The sequence below is a fragment of the Patagioenas fasciata genome, chromosome 7 (genome assembly GCF_037038585.1).
Source record: "Patagioenas fasciata isolate bPatFas1 chromosome 7, bPatFas1.hap1, whole genome shotgun sequence".
In the NCBI taxonomy this organism is placed as follows: Eukaryota; Metazoa; Chordata; class Aves; order Columbiformes; family Columbidae; genus Patagioenas; species Patagioenas fasciata.
Window position 1 is genome coordinate 21,161,655 of NC_092526.1, and position 17,182 is coordinate 21,178,836.

At 37.7% G+C, this 17,182-nt stretch overlaps 1 protein-coding gene across 4 annotated transcripts in view; it reads right to left on the minus strand.

Annotated features, from left to right (window-relative positions):
- The window catches only part of LRP2 (LDL receptor related protein 2), a 121,875-nt gene that overhangs the window by 5,026 nt on the left and 99,667 nt on the right, over window positions 1-17,182 (minus strand). For 2 of the 4 annotated variants that reach the window (XM_071811023.1, XM_071811026.1), the window contains 13 exons: window positions 17,025-17,153; window positions 14,938-15,069; window positions 13,835-13,966; window positions 11,617-11,760; window positions 10,670-10,835; window positions 9,077-9,205; window positions 8,328-8,548; window positions 7,724-7,903; window positions 6,872-6,991; window positions 4,668-4,758; window positions 4,026-4,093; window positions 3,747-3,867; window positions 1,447-1,576 (listed from right to left, as the gene is read on the minus strand). In XM_071811023.1, the coding sequence (XP_071667124.1) occupies window positions 1,447-1,576; window positions 3,747-3,867; window positions 4,026-4,093; window positions 4,668-4,758; window positions 6,872-6,991; window positions 7,724-7,903; window positions 8,328-8,548; window positions 9,077-9,205; window positions 10,670-10,835; window positions 11,617-11,760; window positions 13,835-13,966; window positions 14,938-15,069; window positions 17,025-17,153 (1,763 nt within the window). The remainder of the gene's footprint in view (window positions 1-1,446; window positions 1,577-3,746; window positions 3,868-4,025; window positions 4,094-4,667; window positions 4,759-6,871; window positions 6,992-7,723; window positions 7,904-8,327; window positions 8,549-9,076; window positions 9,206-10,669; window positions 10,836-11,616; window positions 11,761-13,834; window positions 13,967-14,937; window positions 15,070-17,024; window positions 17,154-17,182) is intronic. The other 2 variants (XM_071811024.1, XM_071811025.1) reach the window with 2 other exon arrangements.

The window sequence follows — 17,182 nt, forward strand, 5'->3', positions numbered from 1 at the left end:
GTCCTGCACCTTGTCACAGCCCCATCACAGGAATAGTGAGGAATAACATGGGAATAGTACATCAGCTAGTACTTTAAACCTGCGTCACTTCCACAAACCACCGCTTCGTGCCAGAAGGATTCACGCCTTGTGCTATCAGAGTATGGCTCTTTCTTTACCCTGCAGTGACCTCTTGTCAGCTCCCTCAAATTGGCCCAGCTGGGCTAGGAACAGCCACAGTGAAAAATAAACCTTTAACATCTACTCATGCACATGTGATCTTAAAATTTTAGAAGGCACATCCCACAGTTCTTTGCTGCTGTAAACAAAACCCTTTAAATTCTTTCCCAGTGAACAATATAATTTTTTGTTTATATCCTGAATACGTAAGGAGAATGAAACACCACTTAAGTAGAAATAGCCTGTATCCAGACCTATTATCAGCAATGTAAAAACTGCATTAGCTGGACTTCAGTATGTCAATATGAGGCCAGAAAATGGAAAGTACTGCAAAGTTTTTTATGCATGAAAAAGATTTTAGGTAATATTCAAGACTAAAGCTATTTTCAGCAATTACAGAAATGTTCATATGGTTGTCTCATTACACGAGCTGCCTAGTTTTAAGAAAAAATGTGTTTCTTTATCTAGAAAGACACCATATAGATCTATTATGAGGTATTTTTCACTAGCTGTTTCATTTCACGTTAATTTACTGTCAGTTAAGTCTGTAATTTATCTTTAACTTTAAAAGTTTAGGGAGTTTCCAGTGTAGACTTTGCAGCAAATGCTTATTATTCAAATATACCTGTGATCTGTATCCTATAAGATCTTTTGTACATTATACTTCTTGTGGTAAGCAGGGAAAAACTGTGGAAAAACTATACAGTCTAGGAAACACAAGGATGTGCTATTTCTCACATGTGCATAACAAGACACAGATAAAGTAGAGTTACACTTTATGATATTCCCAGAACTATTAAACATGATTTGTTTAAACTTGTTAAAATAAGAAACTGTCCAATTTATAATTTGTTGTGCAAAGTACTGTATGCTGTGGTCAGATGCAAGTTTTACCTCTGGGGTTTCTAACATACAGTCTGGATTTGAAAACCACACATTTTAACCTCTTCCATGGAACAAAAAGGCCCTCAAAAAATTCCTAGTTACAATATTTTCATTTGCCTATTCATTTCCCGTACATTCCATGAATACGCTGAAATAGGAAAGGGGGTAATAGACTTAATTTCTGTCATATAAATCTTGAGAAAAGTCACATTATTTTGAAGAACAGCCTACATTTGTCCTTGCCTTCAATTTACAGCAATCTATTTAAGGAAACTAGCAATCAATGTTCACTTTTCTAGAATACATTTATCATCTCACTATCTTTTTTACATAGATTTCTATCAGCTAAAATGACATTAAAAGAACACCACTTAAAAATATTATTTCAGAACAAAACCTTACCATTTGCATTGCTCTGTCTATAGCAGAGTCTCCTCCAAAGCCAGAGACTCCTATGTCCATACTCACATCTGCTCCAGATCGGAAAGTTACTCCATTGCTGTTTTCAGTAGATTTTACAAGACTGCCCAAACTAAAAAAAAAAATTAAAAACAAATATATATGTGTATATATATATATATATATATATATATATGTATGTATAAAATTATACAGAGACAGAGCTTATAGTACAAATTTTCTCCTTGTTCTTCTTAGCATAATTGTCACTTGGAATTTTTGCTGGCTATAACCACACTAGCAAGGGCACCAGAAGTAGTATTCCTGCATTAGTTCAACATGTTTTTTTTAACCTGAGCTAGCCCGTTCCGAATGATCTCAACTATCTTTATGTGTGCTCATGTAGACATCAAATGAACTCGATGAATTACAATTCTCACAAATTTACCTACATTTTGACTACTCTTACTTCAGTGTTGATTTACAAACAAATGCATGAATCTATTTAGTTATTCAAATTCATTGAAACAGATTTTTAAAAAATGCAGCTGAAATGGCATACAAATTTGTGGATATAATTCCAATACCTATACTAAAGATGTTTATGCATGCAAATCATGAAGATACCTACACTGTACTGTTTCCATATAAGCAAATGTTCAATCTGCGTATAGACTTACACAAGTGCACATTAGATTTGCATGAGAAATATTGAAAATGGTCTGAAAGAACAGTCAGGCTCAAAATAACAGGAGCAGTGAAAGACAGCAGTGAGTAGGCAAATACAGCACCTTCCACACAGAACTCTGAGCATGTAGCTCCCCAGAAACCATGCAACTACAAATCCACTGTTAATCATTGAGCTCATTTTGTCAAAGTTGCTTAACTTGAAGGAAGACAAAGCGCTGAAATAGTCTTTCCATGTGTGTGTCCTCATTGGAGATGGCTTGTGCTAAAACTCTTGCCTACAGCTGGTGTGTTGTGCACACACTTTACCAGTCGGCTCAGTGGGCATCCGCTGATTCAATTTAACAAAAATTTAAATCTTAGCTATAATTCCTGTACATGGACAAGTTCCATGTCAAGGGTAACAGCTAAGCTATAGCCTGAGTTCACTCTGCAGTAGAGGTAAGAGTTAACAGTTTAAGGAGGGACTGAGTGATGGCAGCACTAAGGTATATTCATGGCAGAAATTAAAACTGTGAATCAAGCCTTACAGACAAAAGACTGACATCTCCATTTCACATAGCCTCATAACTTATGAGAAGTGTTCTTGAACAGCAGAATTTGAGTCAGTCATTGAAATTTCTACTTCTTCACTATGTGACAGTGCAGAAAACTTCCATTCGAGAAAGCAAGAAACAGGGAATTTGAGTGAGCGGCTTGGAGATCGCTTACAACCTCTTTGTCTGCAGGACTGATCTGTGCAAAAATTTTACCCCAATTTAACTACATCAAGTCATAAATAACTTTAATTAGTTCAGTGTAATCCTCCAGTGAGGAAGCAGTTATAACTACGACCTCATTACTGATTAGAGTAATTTAATTACACTGATCTAAGAGCTACTACTGTGAAATTGGTGCAAAGACTACGAAGATGCAGTTTTATGCCTTTAAAAACACACAATTTGCTTAAAGCTAAAAAAATTTCAAAGCACCGTGTTCTGACATTTTTCAAAAAGTAATTTAAAATCACTACAAATATTTTTCTTCATCTTCTTTTGATTTGAAACATCAAATATTTTTGAATGATATTTCACTGGACAGTATGGCTGCCAGGAGAGCAGGCACCTACAAAAATCCCAGACCTCTCAGGCACTGGAAACAGAAAGAAAATCACTACACATGCCCCATATTATTTTTAAACAGATGAATACAGTGTTGCAGATGAGCTCAGCCTTCCAATGTCAAAAAGACCTCTTTGACAGAATGATCTTCTGACAAAGTTCTACAAAAAACCCAAAAAACAAAAAAAAAACCTACATATGTAACTATGGTCTTTCATATCTTTTTGAACTGAATATCCTGCTCTGGTTCTGGTAAACAGTCTTCTATATTGCTCACTATTTAAAAACTAATTTACAATGTAGAAGAGTTTTACAATAGTCCTTTGTTACAAGATAATGATCAGATATGATATTGCTTGGAATCAAAAATCCACTGGAATTGCTGCAACAGTGCACTTCCCATATTCCAGCAGAATAGGCACATGGCAAACAAATGGAATTTTTCAGAAACATTTAGGAACAAACAAACATTTTCAGTGCACAGATATTCCAGCTATGAAAGCACTCAAAACATACCTTGGCAGTTTGGGAAGTGCTGGTAAAAGGGAGCCTGTTCTTCTGTAGTTAAAAAAGCCTCCAACCGCTAATACTCCAGTTATTATGATTAGTATGAGCGTCAGCAACACTGCTACTGCTGCTATCAAAGACAGAAGAATAGGCAAACATTCAAGCAAGCACAGTTTAGTGTAAAAAAGAGCCCAGAGAAATAGAAGCTTGACCCTGAAGAAGTATCATCGTGAGGTTTATACATTCCTTAGCTCAAAGCATCATGTGTAACATATACTTGAAGCTTACTTGTTCCAGGAGGGACTCCCTTTGAGAATCCTATTTCACAATAATTCCCAGTGTAGCCATAAGAACACCTGCAAGTATAAGAAGGACAGCTGACTGAATGGTATTTATTAAGCCTACGATCTCAGCATTATTATTATATTCTGTAATGTTTATCAACATGACATAGATTTTTAACTCCATGCTCGGTAATTATTTATTTAACAGAGTGTAAAGATAATATATTCACAGAATTAAAAGTGCAAATAGAAAGTGCTGAGTCAGAAAACTAGTCACTGTAGTCAAAAGATTTGGTTTCAGCAGAGCACTGGTGGCATCTACTGGCTGTTCCAAGTTACATTTACTGAGCATTACTTCTCCATTGTTATAACTTTTTTGCATAGCCTTTTACTAGAATCTTCAGTGGTTTGTCTTCCTGCTTTTCTTCTTTTTTTTTTTTTTCCCCCCAAACGGATGCATTTACATTGCTTATCTGCTGATATTTTTTTGTGTATATGTCTTTTTCTGTGGTTCTTACAAATACGCTACTTCAGATATATGACATCTTCTGAAGCATTTCCAGCACATTTCAAAGAGTTTAATTGTTCCGTGATACTAAATCACCACAATCTGACCCAGGACTACCCTAACAACATACTGACTTACTTGCATTTTGGAAGACCACTTTCATCTATATAGCATGTTCCTCCATACATGCACCTGCATGCTGGTGGCATTGTGGGAGGGGATTCAATAGCTGCAAAATTTGAAAGCCACATATGTGTTATGAAGACATCTTCAACAAAAAATTGTACCATAGACCATTTTATTTATCTCTAAAGAACTCGTATACGCAAACTCACAGGCTACTCTTCAGAAGCTTTGCTGTTTTGTGTTTGTGTTTGTTGCTCTTATCCTTCTGCCAAATTAGCTTATTTTAATTGAAGTAAAGCCTGTTCTTGGAAAATAACTTACTCAGGAAAGTAGGCAGAGACAACACAAAAGCTGTATGTCCTACCACTTTCTTTTGCCCGTGCAATGCAGCCCACCACTGCCCTTCAAACACCTCCATTCAGAAAGCAGCAACACTTTATCTCCTTTGCCCAGGCTCTTCCATCCAACCAGCTGGAAGCTGTGCAGAAGCCAAACTGTGATGCATTTACTAAGGAAGAAAAGCAGCTGATGGAAATGCACAAACAGGAGGGCCCTCTAAACTCTCATACATTCTGACAGTGAGAACTAGAGAGAAATCCCAAGTGCTCAGAGTGTTCTGGCAGGACAGAGCGTGGGCTGGCAGCCGGGCGCCAGGCAGCGCAGGAGTCTGTTCTGTATCGTGCCAGCGTTGCAGCTGCCCTCCAGGAGCCCTGAGTGTAGATCACATCAGAAAAGCGCTGGATCTTAGAGATCATTATAGGCTATAAATTAAGGATGGACTTGGAGAGCGTGTCATACACTAATAAGTTATATCATAATACTTTTGTCAGTTTTTCTTCAGCCAGAGGCAGAGGAAGTCTGTTGCTAAAATGTCCGTTACAGGTAAAACTCCCTTCAAGTAAATGGGATACAAAAAAGGGAAATGTAGAGGTCTTGCAGGCTGTGTTTCTCAGTAGCTGCAATATGGGGAAAGGACCAAATAAACTAAATGTATACACAAAAGCTATATTGGGCAAGTATATCAATTATGGCAGTCACAGTTCACTGGCTAAAAAATTTGCTTAAAGTCAAGGTAAAAACTGAAGTTCAGAATGGAGACAGTATGGTATATCCTATTTGCTGACTCCTCCTTTTCCTCACAATAAGGTCGAGCACAGTTTTCAGTTTTCTTAATTCCTGGACATTTGTTGTACATCAGTTTCAGCATGGAATAGCAAATGCAGTGTCCTCAAAGCAATAAACACCAAATAGCAAATGCTATCAACAGTGTTATTGAACCCTAATTTAAACACGTATTGCACGCTTCCATTCACTATTGCTATCACATTACTAGCTCTGCGTTTTGCAGCTCACAGCATGTGGCAAGAGAAAGAACATTAATAGTTATTAAGAAAATGTAATTTAGAGGTAAGGCAGTGTAAAAATTTATGACATCTTCTCTCTTAATGCAAAAAGAAGAGAATTCAGAGAAGATTAACCATAGAAAAGATGCCAGATGTTGTAAAGCATAATTTAGTAGAAAGCTGTTGCAAGGACAAGTACAAGGACATCTGGCTACCACCCACATTACTGTAAGCCAAGAACGCAGACTCTCAGCTAGAGAAATAGAAATACTGCAGTGGTATGCTCTTTCTTCTCAGGAAAGGCTGAGCAATTGCATTTTATTGGTGCTCCTGGAAGCACTGTGGGGGCTTTGCTGCAATGCAACAATCAAGTACTAAATTCTGGCGCTTAAAAGGCTTTCCAGCATTTGATGATTATCTGGAAGTTATCCCTGTTCACACTTTAAGTTCCATAAGCTTTGTTTCAAGTATCTGTTGCCTTCTATTATAATGATCAAACAACACGTCGTACAGATTTGCAAACATAAGTGCAAGCCATAATTTGTCAGAGATTATCTAGTTCTGAAATCAACACATTTGGGAAAAAATGAAAATATTTTGGAATTTCAAAACGGAAATCAGAAACTGTGATGAATTTGGACTATTTGGAGCAATATATCTATATCCATTTTACAAATTATATACAAAGATTACATTAAATGGACAAGGTAACCACAAATCAGTAATGGCTGAGAATAAAAGCCAAATGTCCTGACCTACAAGACCTATTATATCAGCTAGCTCATCCCTCCACATTTCTAATTCAGTAACATATTTGTGTTCCTAAAGACAAGCTTCCTTTGCTTTCATTTCCAGTTTGACAAATTGTTCTACCTGCATCACACTCTGTGCTGCTGCCTTCTATGAACCGAGTCCCTTGAGGACAAGCGCAGGTGTACCCTCCTGGTCTCAGCAAGCAGAGGTGGCTGCAGACATCTTTACACGGATTAGGCACTGAAAAATAAAATTATAAAGGCAGTTGAAGGAGCAATGCAGCATATTCCTGAGGTAACACAGCAGAATTCCCTAGTCAGTAGTGTATCTCATCAATATCACACACTAAAAATCCGAACGAATCCAGATCCATTTCCTAAAACAACTGATATCCAAATTCCACATTTATATAAAAAAACCTTTCTCTCTGCTTTTTCTTATGTTCTTAAGGGAGAGACCGTGGCCTTTAGGAGCCAGTGTAGCACCAAGAAGAAACTGAACATCTCCAAACAACATGGTGCTTTCTGAATCTGAAGGTTAAAACACCTTAAAGACGGGTATGCTGGATGTTCTTCTGCACATCCTTTCCTGTGATTACTCTGGACATGTCACAGCTGAAGCATCCCCCTAGGAGGCAGTATTAACAGTCAGCACTTTGCATGTTGACAGGATAAATACATATCATGACTGCCACTTCTATGGTAACTCCAAGATGAAGCGGAAGAGAAAGGACAGGGTCATAACTCAGAACTAAGAGACTCTAAGGAGCAGTGTGTGGTAATCTACTGCTGGTTTCACTTTGGATATGCAAAAAATATTTGCCAGCCTCTATTCCATGTTTCAGTTTTCAGAAATGAGTATTATCACATATTGATAGATGCTTTATGGGAAGATTACTAAGCTCTTTGAAGACATCAATACCAACTTCAGGCTCATAGCAAGGAACAGTTTGCCAGGATGCTCATTACCTACCGGACTGATTGTATCTGTGCTGGTGATAGATGCGCACTTGGGTAAGCCACGGATTTACAGTCAGCACTTTCACTTTTTCTCCACTTCCAAATTTATCTTTCTTCCAGACTTCCCCTCGTTCTTTAGCTATCCAATATAAATGGCCTTCAAAGACGTCAAGGCTGTATGGACTGCCTACTTCTCAAAGGAATCAAACAATAGACCGTCAGCAAGCAAATTTCTAGCAGGAGTGATAAAACTGCTCCTCTTCTTCAGCTTAAATATATATTCTCAGCCTTCCATCTTAAGACATTTGCAACTATATATACCCCTCATGTGCCTGACCACTTCATGCCACTGTACCTGCAGACTACTTAATAATATACATTAAAAAAGCAAGAATCCAATTTTCCACATTGTGCCCTATTTGGGTCATGTAAATGACCCTCAGGGAATCTAGTGACCGGGCATGATGAGCTCTGAACCTGGCATGCCATTTATCCCTGTATAAAGGAGGAGAAAACACTACCAAGACTTACTCTAAACATAGCCTCACTTGTGAAGCCCAACCGCTTGTTAGCGTACATCTTGGTTACTATTATATTAATGCATAATAAGTTCTTACCTCCATGTAATACTACAGTTCTGTCTGTCCCATCAGGCCTCATGGATTCAATAATATTTTCTTTAGAATCACTCCAATAGATCCTATCATTGTTCAAATAATCAATACAAAGCCCTGTTGGCCAGCCAAGGTCTTCAGAGACCAGAGTTTGTCTTTGTTGTCCATCCATCCAGGCACATTCGATCTTTGGCTGCCTTCCCCAGTCAGTCCAATACATGAGCCTGAAAGGACAGAACCAGAATTTAATATAGTTCAGCATTTGGTCACCATGATTATACATGGAAAAGGTCAGTTGTGAACATAAAGCTGTTCAGTAACCTATATTTTGCAGATGTGAACAGGACATCTGGTGATCCATACAAGATGTAGCAAGTACAGCTGTTGAATGTACCAGCACATTTACATTGCCCACCACTGTGAAGGAGGTTGTGTCTGTATTGCTTGGAGCTGGTAAAGAGACATTCCCATCAATTTCCCTATTTCAGTAGTAACAGGGGAATTTGGTGGGCACGCAGGATGGTAGAAAGGAGATTTTTATTTGACCTACCTGTTGTTGTCACCAACACAAGCGCTCATATGAAATTTAATCCTAAAATATTATTTTTCCATGTACACACAAATTTCCTAACATGAGTAAAGGGAAACTCCAGAAGGTACTCCCTTAGTCTTTCCTTTAAAGTTTACCATTTTGGGAGTTTTTGGTGTTGAATAGCATTGAAAATAATTCTGGGAAGTCCTGTAGCACTTACCCACGTTTTGGATTGACAGCAATAGCTGCTGGCTGATCCAGTAGAGAAAAGACAAGCCATTTTCTGTACCGTCCATCTAATTTTGCCACCTCTATGCGATTAGTCCCTGCATCAGTCCAGTAAAGATGCCTGAATTACACAAAACACAAAACATTTCAAAAGGAAATAGTTTAAACTTGGGAGAGGAATAAAAAAGAATAAAAATAAAAGGTATATCAAACCCAAACAAAATTAATGTAATGAAGCTTCATTGATTACATCTGAACTTTTTCATTCTGGAACATAAAGACCCTAAACATAGGTGAGTTTAGAAAATGTGATCTATCGGCTCACTGGTTTTCTCCTCTGACAAAGTTTCTGCAGCTGCCTCTGTTCCCTGTCAAATAATCTTCATTGAAAGGCTACTGAGAACTTCCATTGTTACTTTAAGCACCAGAGGTGGCTAATGAGCATCTTCAGATATTTGGTTTTCCAGGAGATGATAAGGTTCATTACGAATAAAATTTATTTACCATGTAATTTATGCAGCAACTCTGAAGGTATCCAGCTTATTAGTCCTCTCTAGATCTTTGTTTTCTGACAGAGATGTTAACGAATAAATTGTTACCGCATCAGACATAAATGCTTTCAGTCCTTACAAACAGGGCACTCAGTCTAGTCTTCCTTGAATTTTGCCCATCTTTATCATCATGGTTTTATTATTTTTTAACCTTAGATAATAAACATACTTATTATTATGCACTCACTAAACATACAGTGCCTTTTGACGGAAAAAAATTATTGCATAATTGGCTTGGAAACGTGAGAAAATACTGCAATTCCTATTTTGCAGATGGGCAGAAGAACCGTCTCAAATCATGTATCAGTTACATAATGTGCAGACACTCAAATATGTTTTTTTAGAACACGTTTCAACATTGTCCTGGAATCAATGTAACAGCATGTTTGAAGTGCTGAAGATGCTAGCCTCACAAGGATGCTGGTGATAAATATTCTTTATCCTAGCTCTCATGACCATATAGATTTGTGAACAGAAAATCTGACACTTCCTTCTGCCCTCAGACACATTTGGTTTTTTGAGTGGCCTGTAGTTCACAAAGCAAACAGCAAAATAACCTGAAAGCTGAAGGCTAGCCCAGACCTTAGGACATCTATCTCATACTTTAAACTGCTGGAAGGCAAGATACAATTTTCCACTTATTTTTTCCATCATGACTGGCACAATTTTTCAGGTTAGTGAATCACTTCAGACAACCAGAGTGGCTTTATCCTGCTCTAGAAATCAGGGTGACATAGTGCATGAGCAACTCTGTAAGTATTTCATAGGACACAACACCTAACAGCATACATCACCTAACACAGGGTCTAGATAATGAAAGCTACATATCAAGCCTCAGACTGGAATAAGTCTTCCCTTTTTCTTTAACTATCCAATATAAATGACCTTCAAAGATGTCAAGGCTGTATGGACTGCCTACATCTCAAAGGAACCAAACAATAGACTGTCAGCAAGCAAATTTCTAGCAGGAGCGATAAAACTGCTCTTCTTCTTCAGCTTAAATATATAATCTAAGTGCTTTTCAGTGCACTTACCTTCCAACCCAGTCAACAGCCAACCCATCAGGATTCACTATGTACTTGAGATTCAAGTCAACTTCCTTTGTTGGATTGTTGCTACTGCTGTCAAATGTGGGCAGATAAGCACGTTTGATGGCTCCAAACTCAGAACCCTGTCCCAGAATGCTGAAGTACACAACACCTTCAAAAAAATACGACAAAGATCATTTTTAATGTCCATTCCACATTTTTGAAAATTCTAATCCTTCCCAGGCTCTTATGTGAAGATACCAGACCCATTTATTTATTAATGACATGGAGTCATCTGTTCAATTAAATTGCATTGTGTTAGTCTGCAGATTTTTAAGATGCACATCTACAATCATCTTGATCTAGATTATCAAGAAATATGTATCACATTTTTCAAGAGCAGAAGGTCTTAGCTTTGAAGTCTTTGTATGAGATTTTTAGAGTAATTTAGACTCTCATTACCCTAAGGAGCAAGTATGGCCTAAGACAGTGGCCATGTAAAAAGGGCAAAAGCAGGGAAGCTGATAAAGAGGCAAAGACATAAGCTAATACAGGGATCTACTGGCCATTCCTGTTTATTATAAGGACTAGTTCTTGCAAGACTTGAACCAGGTTTGGGGACTGGCAGAGGCATAAGACAAGGAAGGGGCTCATTTATAGCAAGGCTCTACTACTGCATAACCCTGAAGAGCCACAATTCCACAGCTGAGCTCACACCAAAACAAAGGGAAAAACAGAACAAACCCTACCTAGCTAAACTAAATTAAAGCATGAAAATGAACCACACTGATGCTGAAGAATGAACAGAGGGGAGGGTCACATTCAATCAAGACCTGGACAGTTAATCTAATCTGATTTGATTTCCAGCATAAATTAAATATCTACGCTGCAGAAATGCATCTTTTTAAGCAACCATTGCATGGGCTGAGTATTAACATTCTGCTCATACTCACTCAGGCCTATACCCTCAGGGTCCCAATCATAATCCAGAGCTTGGATGCGCTCCTGGTTATCAATATAGTCAGAGTACTGTTCCGATGAGATATTGTATCTTCGAATCCGCACATTATCTGGCAGCAGCAACAATGGAGCATTACCTGGGAAAAAACAATGAATTTTATTTCCCTGTATTTCTCATTTTAGAAGAAACTGATGAAAGTCACTTCTAGTCAAAACTAAACTGGGGTTTTCACATGGAGGAACATGGGGTCACTTCTAAAGCTTCAGAGCTATTCAAACTCCTTGGTTTTGCAAAATTCATTAAAAACTCTAGAAATACTTACCACTGATGATAGTATTATCCCTTTCACCACAGATTTTTTTGCAGTAGCAATCATTAAGGAATAATTCCTCAAAAATTCTTAAACATGACAGTGTTGGCATATCACCACCTCACATCTCAAAACCAGGATGCCAGTATACTCTACACAATTCACTGCCCCATCCAAAAGCATGAGAAACAATTTTGAAAGTACAAATAAATTGCTGCTACCTTGAGCCAGAACCTGACTTCTTCTACCTGAAAATCTTTAAATTCTAACGTCTCCATATTCAGATGAATGCTCTCCTAACCAGCCACAGGTTAATTTGGGGTTTGCCTCAATACTGTAACAACTACAGAGAGTATCAGTCCCATGTGGCTCTTTTTGCTGGTGAGAAAATTCAGTTGTTTCATCCTTTTGCTAAGGACGAAGTCCACTTGGGAGTTGTGGACTTAAATCATAAGCTTGTATCCAAAGAAGTTCTCCTACACTAATAACATTTTCACTGACCCAATCAGAAAAGACAAGGCATTCACCTGGGAAAGGAAAATCTCATTTATCAGTGACTTTTCCAATTAATAATCCTCAATTTACTATTAAGTGTTTATTTGAACATAACTCTTTCCCTCTAAGTCACACCCAGCTATGGGAGAATAAGGCAAGTGACTCTATTCCCTAATGAACATACAATTCAGTGTAGAAACTGACAGCATTTCCTATTACAGGGAAAAGGAGACTCAATATTCTACGTGTGTTCTGAAAATGCCTACTGACCAGGCCTGCAGCAGACACGGACAAAGGATGCCCTCATTCACATGTCATGTGAGCTTGTACTGCGAAGGGTGGTACAGTTCTGAGCATACACAGAAGCAGAACTTTAGGCACAACAAACTTCATGATGTTATTAGCTACAATCATATTATCTTCTATCATTTAGTCTTGAAAACTTCGGGTGTCTAGATGCTTCTTGAATAAAGCCTATGAAGAAGTGTTTCAACGAACTGGATTTCTGTCTCAGGCACATAAACAAGTAGCCAGGCAGAAACCCCTGTTTGTATGTCCAGTCTCATACTCAACAGTAAATACTGGCTGAATAAAGCCACTGGACTGGAAACTGGAAACATAGCTATCTTGTACCATTTCTCATATTACAAATATTTTTTAGGTTTCAAAACCTCCAGCAGCATGCAGTTTTTGTCACAGACATGCTGTTCTGAAGATTTTACTTTTTCAATAGTCACACCATATTTCTACCATGTATCTCTTAAATCTGTTAAAGTGCTTTTCTAAATACAATATTGTTTCTGTCTTTTATATAATACTGCTGCATTGCCACTTCCTTCTATTTTCCTCAGCTCTTTATTATTACTATTATTTTCTGAATCAACTCTCTACCAATTCAACGACTGTCACACACTGCAGTCACTGCACTGATAAAAAGCTCATGATCGATGTTAAACATTGGGCAAAGTCCTTCTGTTTGTGTGCATCAGTCCATGAACAATGAATGGCCATCTGTCATCAAACTGCCTTGGATTTGTACGAGTTTAGTGCACTTTTCTTCTGATGCATTATATTGTTGAGAAAATCTAAACTTCAGGAACAGGTAACATTAATTTCTGATGACAACCACAGGATAAGCAGGTTTTTGTTTGCAGAGAATTTCAGGAGAAAGGAAGGCAGGCATCCAAATCAAGATATTGTTTTTCATGTTTACAATTGGAAGCAGAGATGATCACTTCTATTCCTGATTATGGAATGGGTAGAATACACCAATAATATTATGTTACAGAATAAAATTTGCTTTTCATTATCCCCTTCCTAAAAAAGAGATGATTATCTTCATTAACTTGCTATACTCCACTTGCTCTTTGCAGGTAGCAATCAATACGTGTATCAGTTAACATACCATTAGCCGCGCACTGTTTCCCTTGTTGATCACCCACAGATCTGAAGCCATCTGCACAGAAACATTCGTAGCTTCCTTTGGAATTCTTGCAGTCCTGTGTGCATGTTCCAAAGATCTCACACTCATTGATATCTAGACATAAGTAGAGAAAAGATATCTAGACCTTAAGTTCTTTCTTTCACACATGGGTCACCTTTAATCCATGAAGTGGTGGGTTTGTCCCTTTCCCACATATTCTAAAAGATAAGTGACCTAATAAATGATCTTTAACATCAGCATCCGTTATCAGACAGAACTCCCCATCACTCATCTACTGTTTAACATGTCTTAACTACAGATTGCTAATAACTGCATTGCTCCTGCTTACAAGATTGCTTCTCAGAGAGACATTTTTGTGCATTTTTGTGTTAAATCACCAAAAAAAGACAAAAGATGAAGCATGACTACAATGAGATGAAAGAGCAAAGCCATCTTGAAATGCTGAAGCAAAGAGACCTAGTTCTCAGAAATAATATCAGCAGGAAGGAATGGGAAGGGTGGCCTTGGATCATGTCTAATAAAACTACACAAATTGTCTTCAAGAGCTGGGAGCAACAAACAGAAGTGTTCTCATCAAAACATACTGTAACGGTAACTGTGAAAGTACCATAGTGCGTGAGCACAAACAATGACCGTTCGGCAAACTCCTCACCATGAAATACCTGCATATAACCACAGCAAAAATATGGCACAACGGCCCTTTACTGGAGGTCTGTTCTGGAGCAGAACAGAAGGAGAGTATGACCTTCAGTAAGTTATATTTCAGTAAGGAAAAAAAAATGCAGCAAATTTCTGTCCCTCAGATTGCAAAGACATGACAAAACCTATATACAGTAAAGCAAAAACATACACCTACAGTCACCAAAAGCTTAAAACCAAGTCTGAACCGTGGAGCCAGTTCTTTGCTGAGTGAGGTTTACATGTTGGAAAACATGATTCAGCAGCAAAACTTTTCAAGAAGCATCTGCTAAATGTATAAAAATCCTGTTAGTCACATTAGAATGGTGAAGTGACAGGTCACCGAACACTTATCAGTAAGAAGATATCTAGAACATTGCAAATACCATCACAGGAGTTTCGGTTAGCTTCACTGGCCTTGTACCCTGGCCTACAGGAACAGATAAAGCCTCCTTCATTTAGGTTGGTACAGTTATGTTCACAGATATTTTCTGCACAAGTTCGCTCTGTCCCAGGATCTGAAAAAATAGTGATTTTTACAATTATAACTAAAAAACAAAATTATTACGGAAACGTAGGCATCATAATTTTGATCATTATTGTCTACTTGAAAAACATTTTCAATAATAATGATGGTTTTCTTTCCTTTTTTTTTTCTAATTGAATCACAATTAATATGAACATTTGTTCTCTAAGGCATAATTAAATAAAAGAGCATGGTAAACACTGGTCAAGACAGCTGTCAACTAAGAAGTTTAACCTCTAGAAGTAAGTGAACAGAGTCAGGATAAGAGCCATAACCACCCAAGCTCAGCTTCCTTCAGAGAAATGTCACCCTACATTACCAACACCCTGCAGCAACTGCAGAACCTATTTAAGGACTTGATTCCAACCCCTGCCTGTGCCAACCTACCTCCTTCTTACCCAGTCCTTTCTTATCAGCTAAACAAAAAATGTTATCAATTGCTATCATGCATAACACAGACCCTACATTATTTCTATCTGGAAATTAGAGAGAAGATGATGGCTTGTTTATGTTGTACCTAATCTAATGCCTACTGAAGGCAATACAGGTCACTGCACAGAATGAACTGCCCTTTAAAACAGACCTATAATGGACAACACAAGTCAGGGATGATAGATGCTCTGTAACAGGTAATGAAAATTATATCATTCTATAAAGTACACACAGAACTCTGTTAATTCTGACATACTCTACATACACACAAGGTACTTTCAAACTCAAACCTGTTCTATAAGTAGAAAAGCTAAATATGCTCATTGACAGAGCATGAGAAAGAGATACACATGGATGGCAATGACATTACATTAAGCTGAATATCTCCTTTATACATACACATCTCTGTGTCAATTAGATTAAGTTTAAACAGCTCAACCTGTAGAAGCATAAATTCACTGTACAGACACACACACACAAATAATCTATTTTCTCTATAACACAGGTATTTGATGTTGGGAAGGCTACTAATTTTACCATCTGACCTGCATTCACATCTATCCCAAAACAGCAGAACACTGACTGCCAGAAGGTGTCTGTTCTGCAGTTTCATATCCTTTTTATACTTTTACATTTTTATCAACTCATTGCATTCGTTTATATTACCTAAGGACCATTGGGATGGTACGTGAAACAGAGAAACCAGCTGCTTCAAAATGGACTGCATTAGAGGCTTCTGAGTTATTTGCATTTCGCAAGCATGCTGGATTGTAAATCACAAGTGCATCATTTGGCACGCTTTCACTTAAAGCCATCAAAACCTGACAAATTGAAATTGCAACTATATGCTCATGTTACCACTCTGCAGCAGCTGTCTATATATTGATATAAAAAGTTAGGATTTTTTTTTTTTTCCCCAGGATCCATGAGAATACTCTCTCATGCCTCAAAGTTTAAGTCAAAGCTTTTGCATCTAAATGGACGCTAGCAAATTTATAATGCATAGTTAATAAAAGTTGTGCAGAGGATCTGAGAGAGTCCTCAGCCTGAAGACTGGTTGTCCTCAGAGAACTCTGCGGTCATGTCTGTAAACAGGACAATAACAGCATTTCAACACACTTTTGTTTTTAACAAGGCTAGAGCAACCTACATCAGTTCGCAGTCTGACCATGAATAATTCCATTGGTTGGCCTATTGCAACTATGACTGAAATATCTGGATGTTTTTGCCTTGATAATGCAACCCATTTCAAAACAGGATCAAACCTTTTTGGTGACACATAAATACTCTAAACCTAAAATGGACTTTTCAGAGCGCTTAATTTCATAGGGGTTTCCCCAAAAGAAAGAAAACAGGAGATATTGTCATGGGTAATTGGATAATCCTAGCACAGGCTAATTAAAAATTAATACTTCTTAGTATGCTATTCAAAAAGAAACATGTACTGTTATCATGTTCAGAAAATTTTATTTCAAGAGCATTGTAATCTTTTATTCTATTGATATCACTACTTACTGCAACCAATTTCATCAAAATGGTCTCCACAGTCGTCATAATTGTCACAGACATAATGGAGAGGAATGCAATTTCCATTACTGCACTTGAATTCTTCAGTTGTACAAGGTCTTGGAGTTGGTTCTCTACCTACAGTCAAGAAGACAAACACTCCTCTG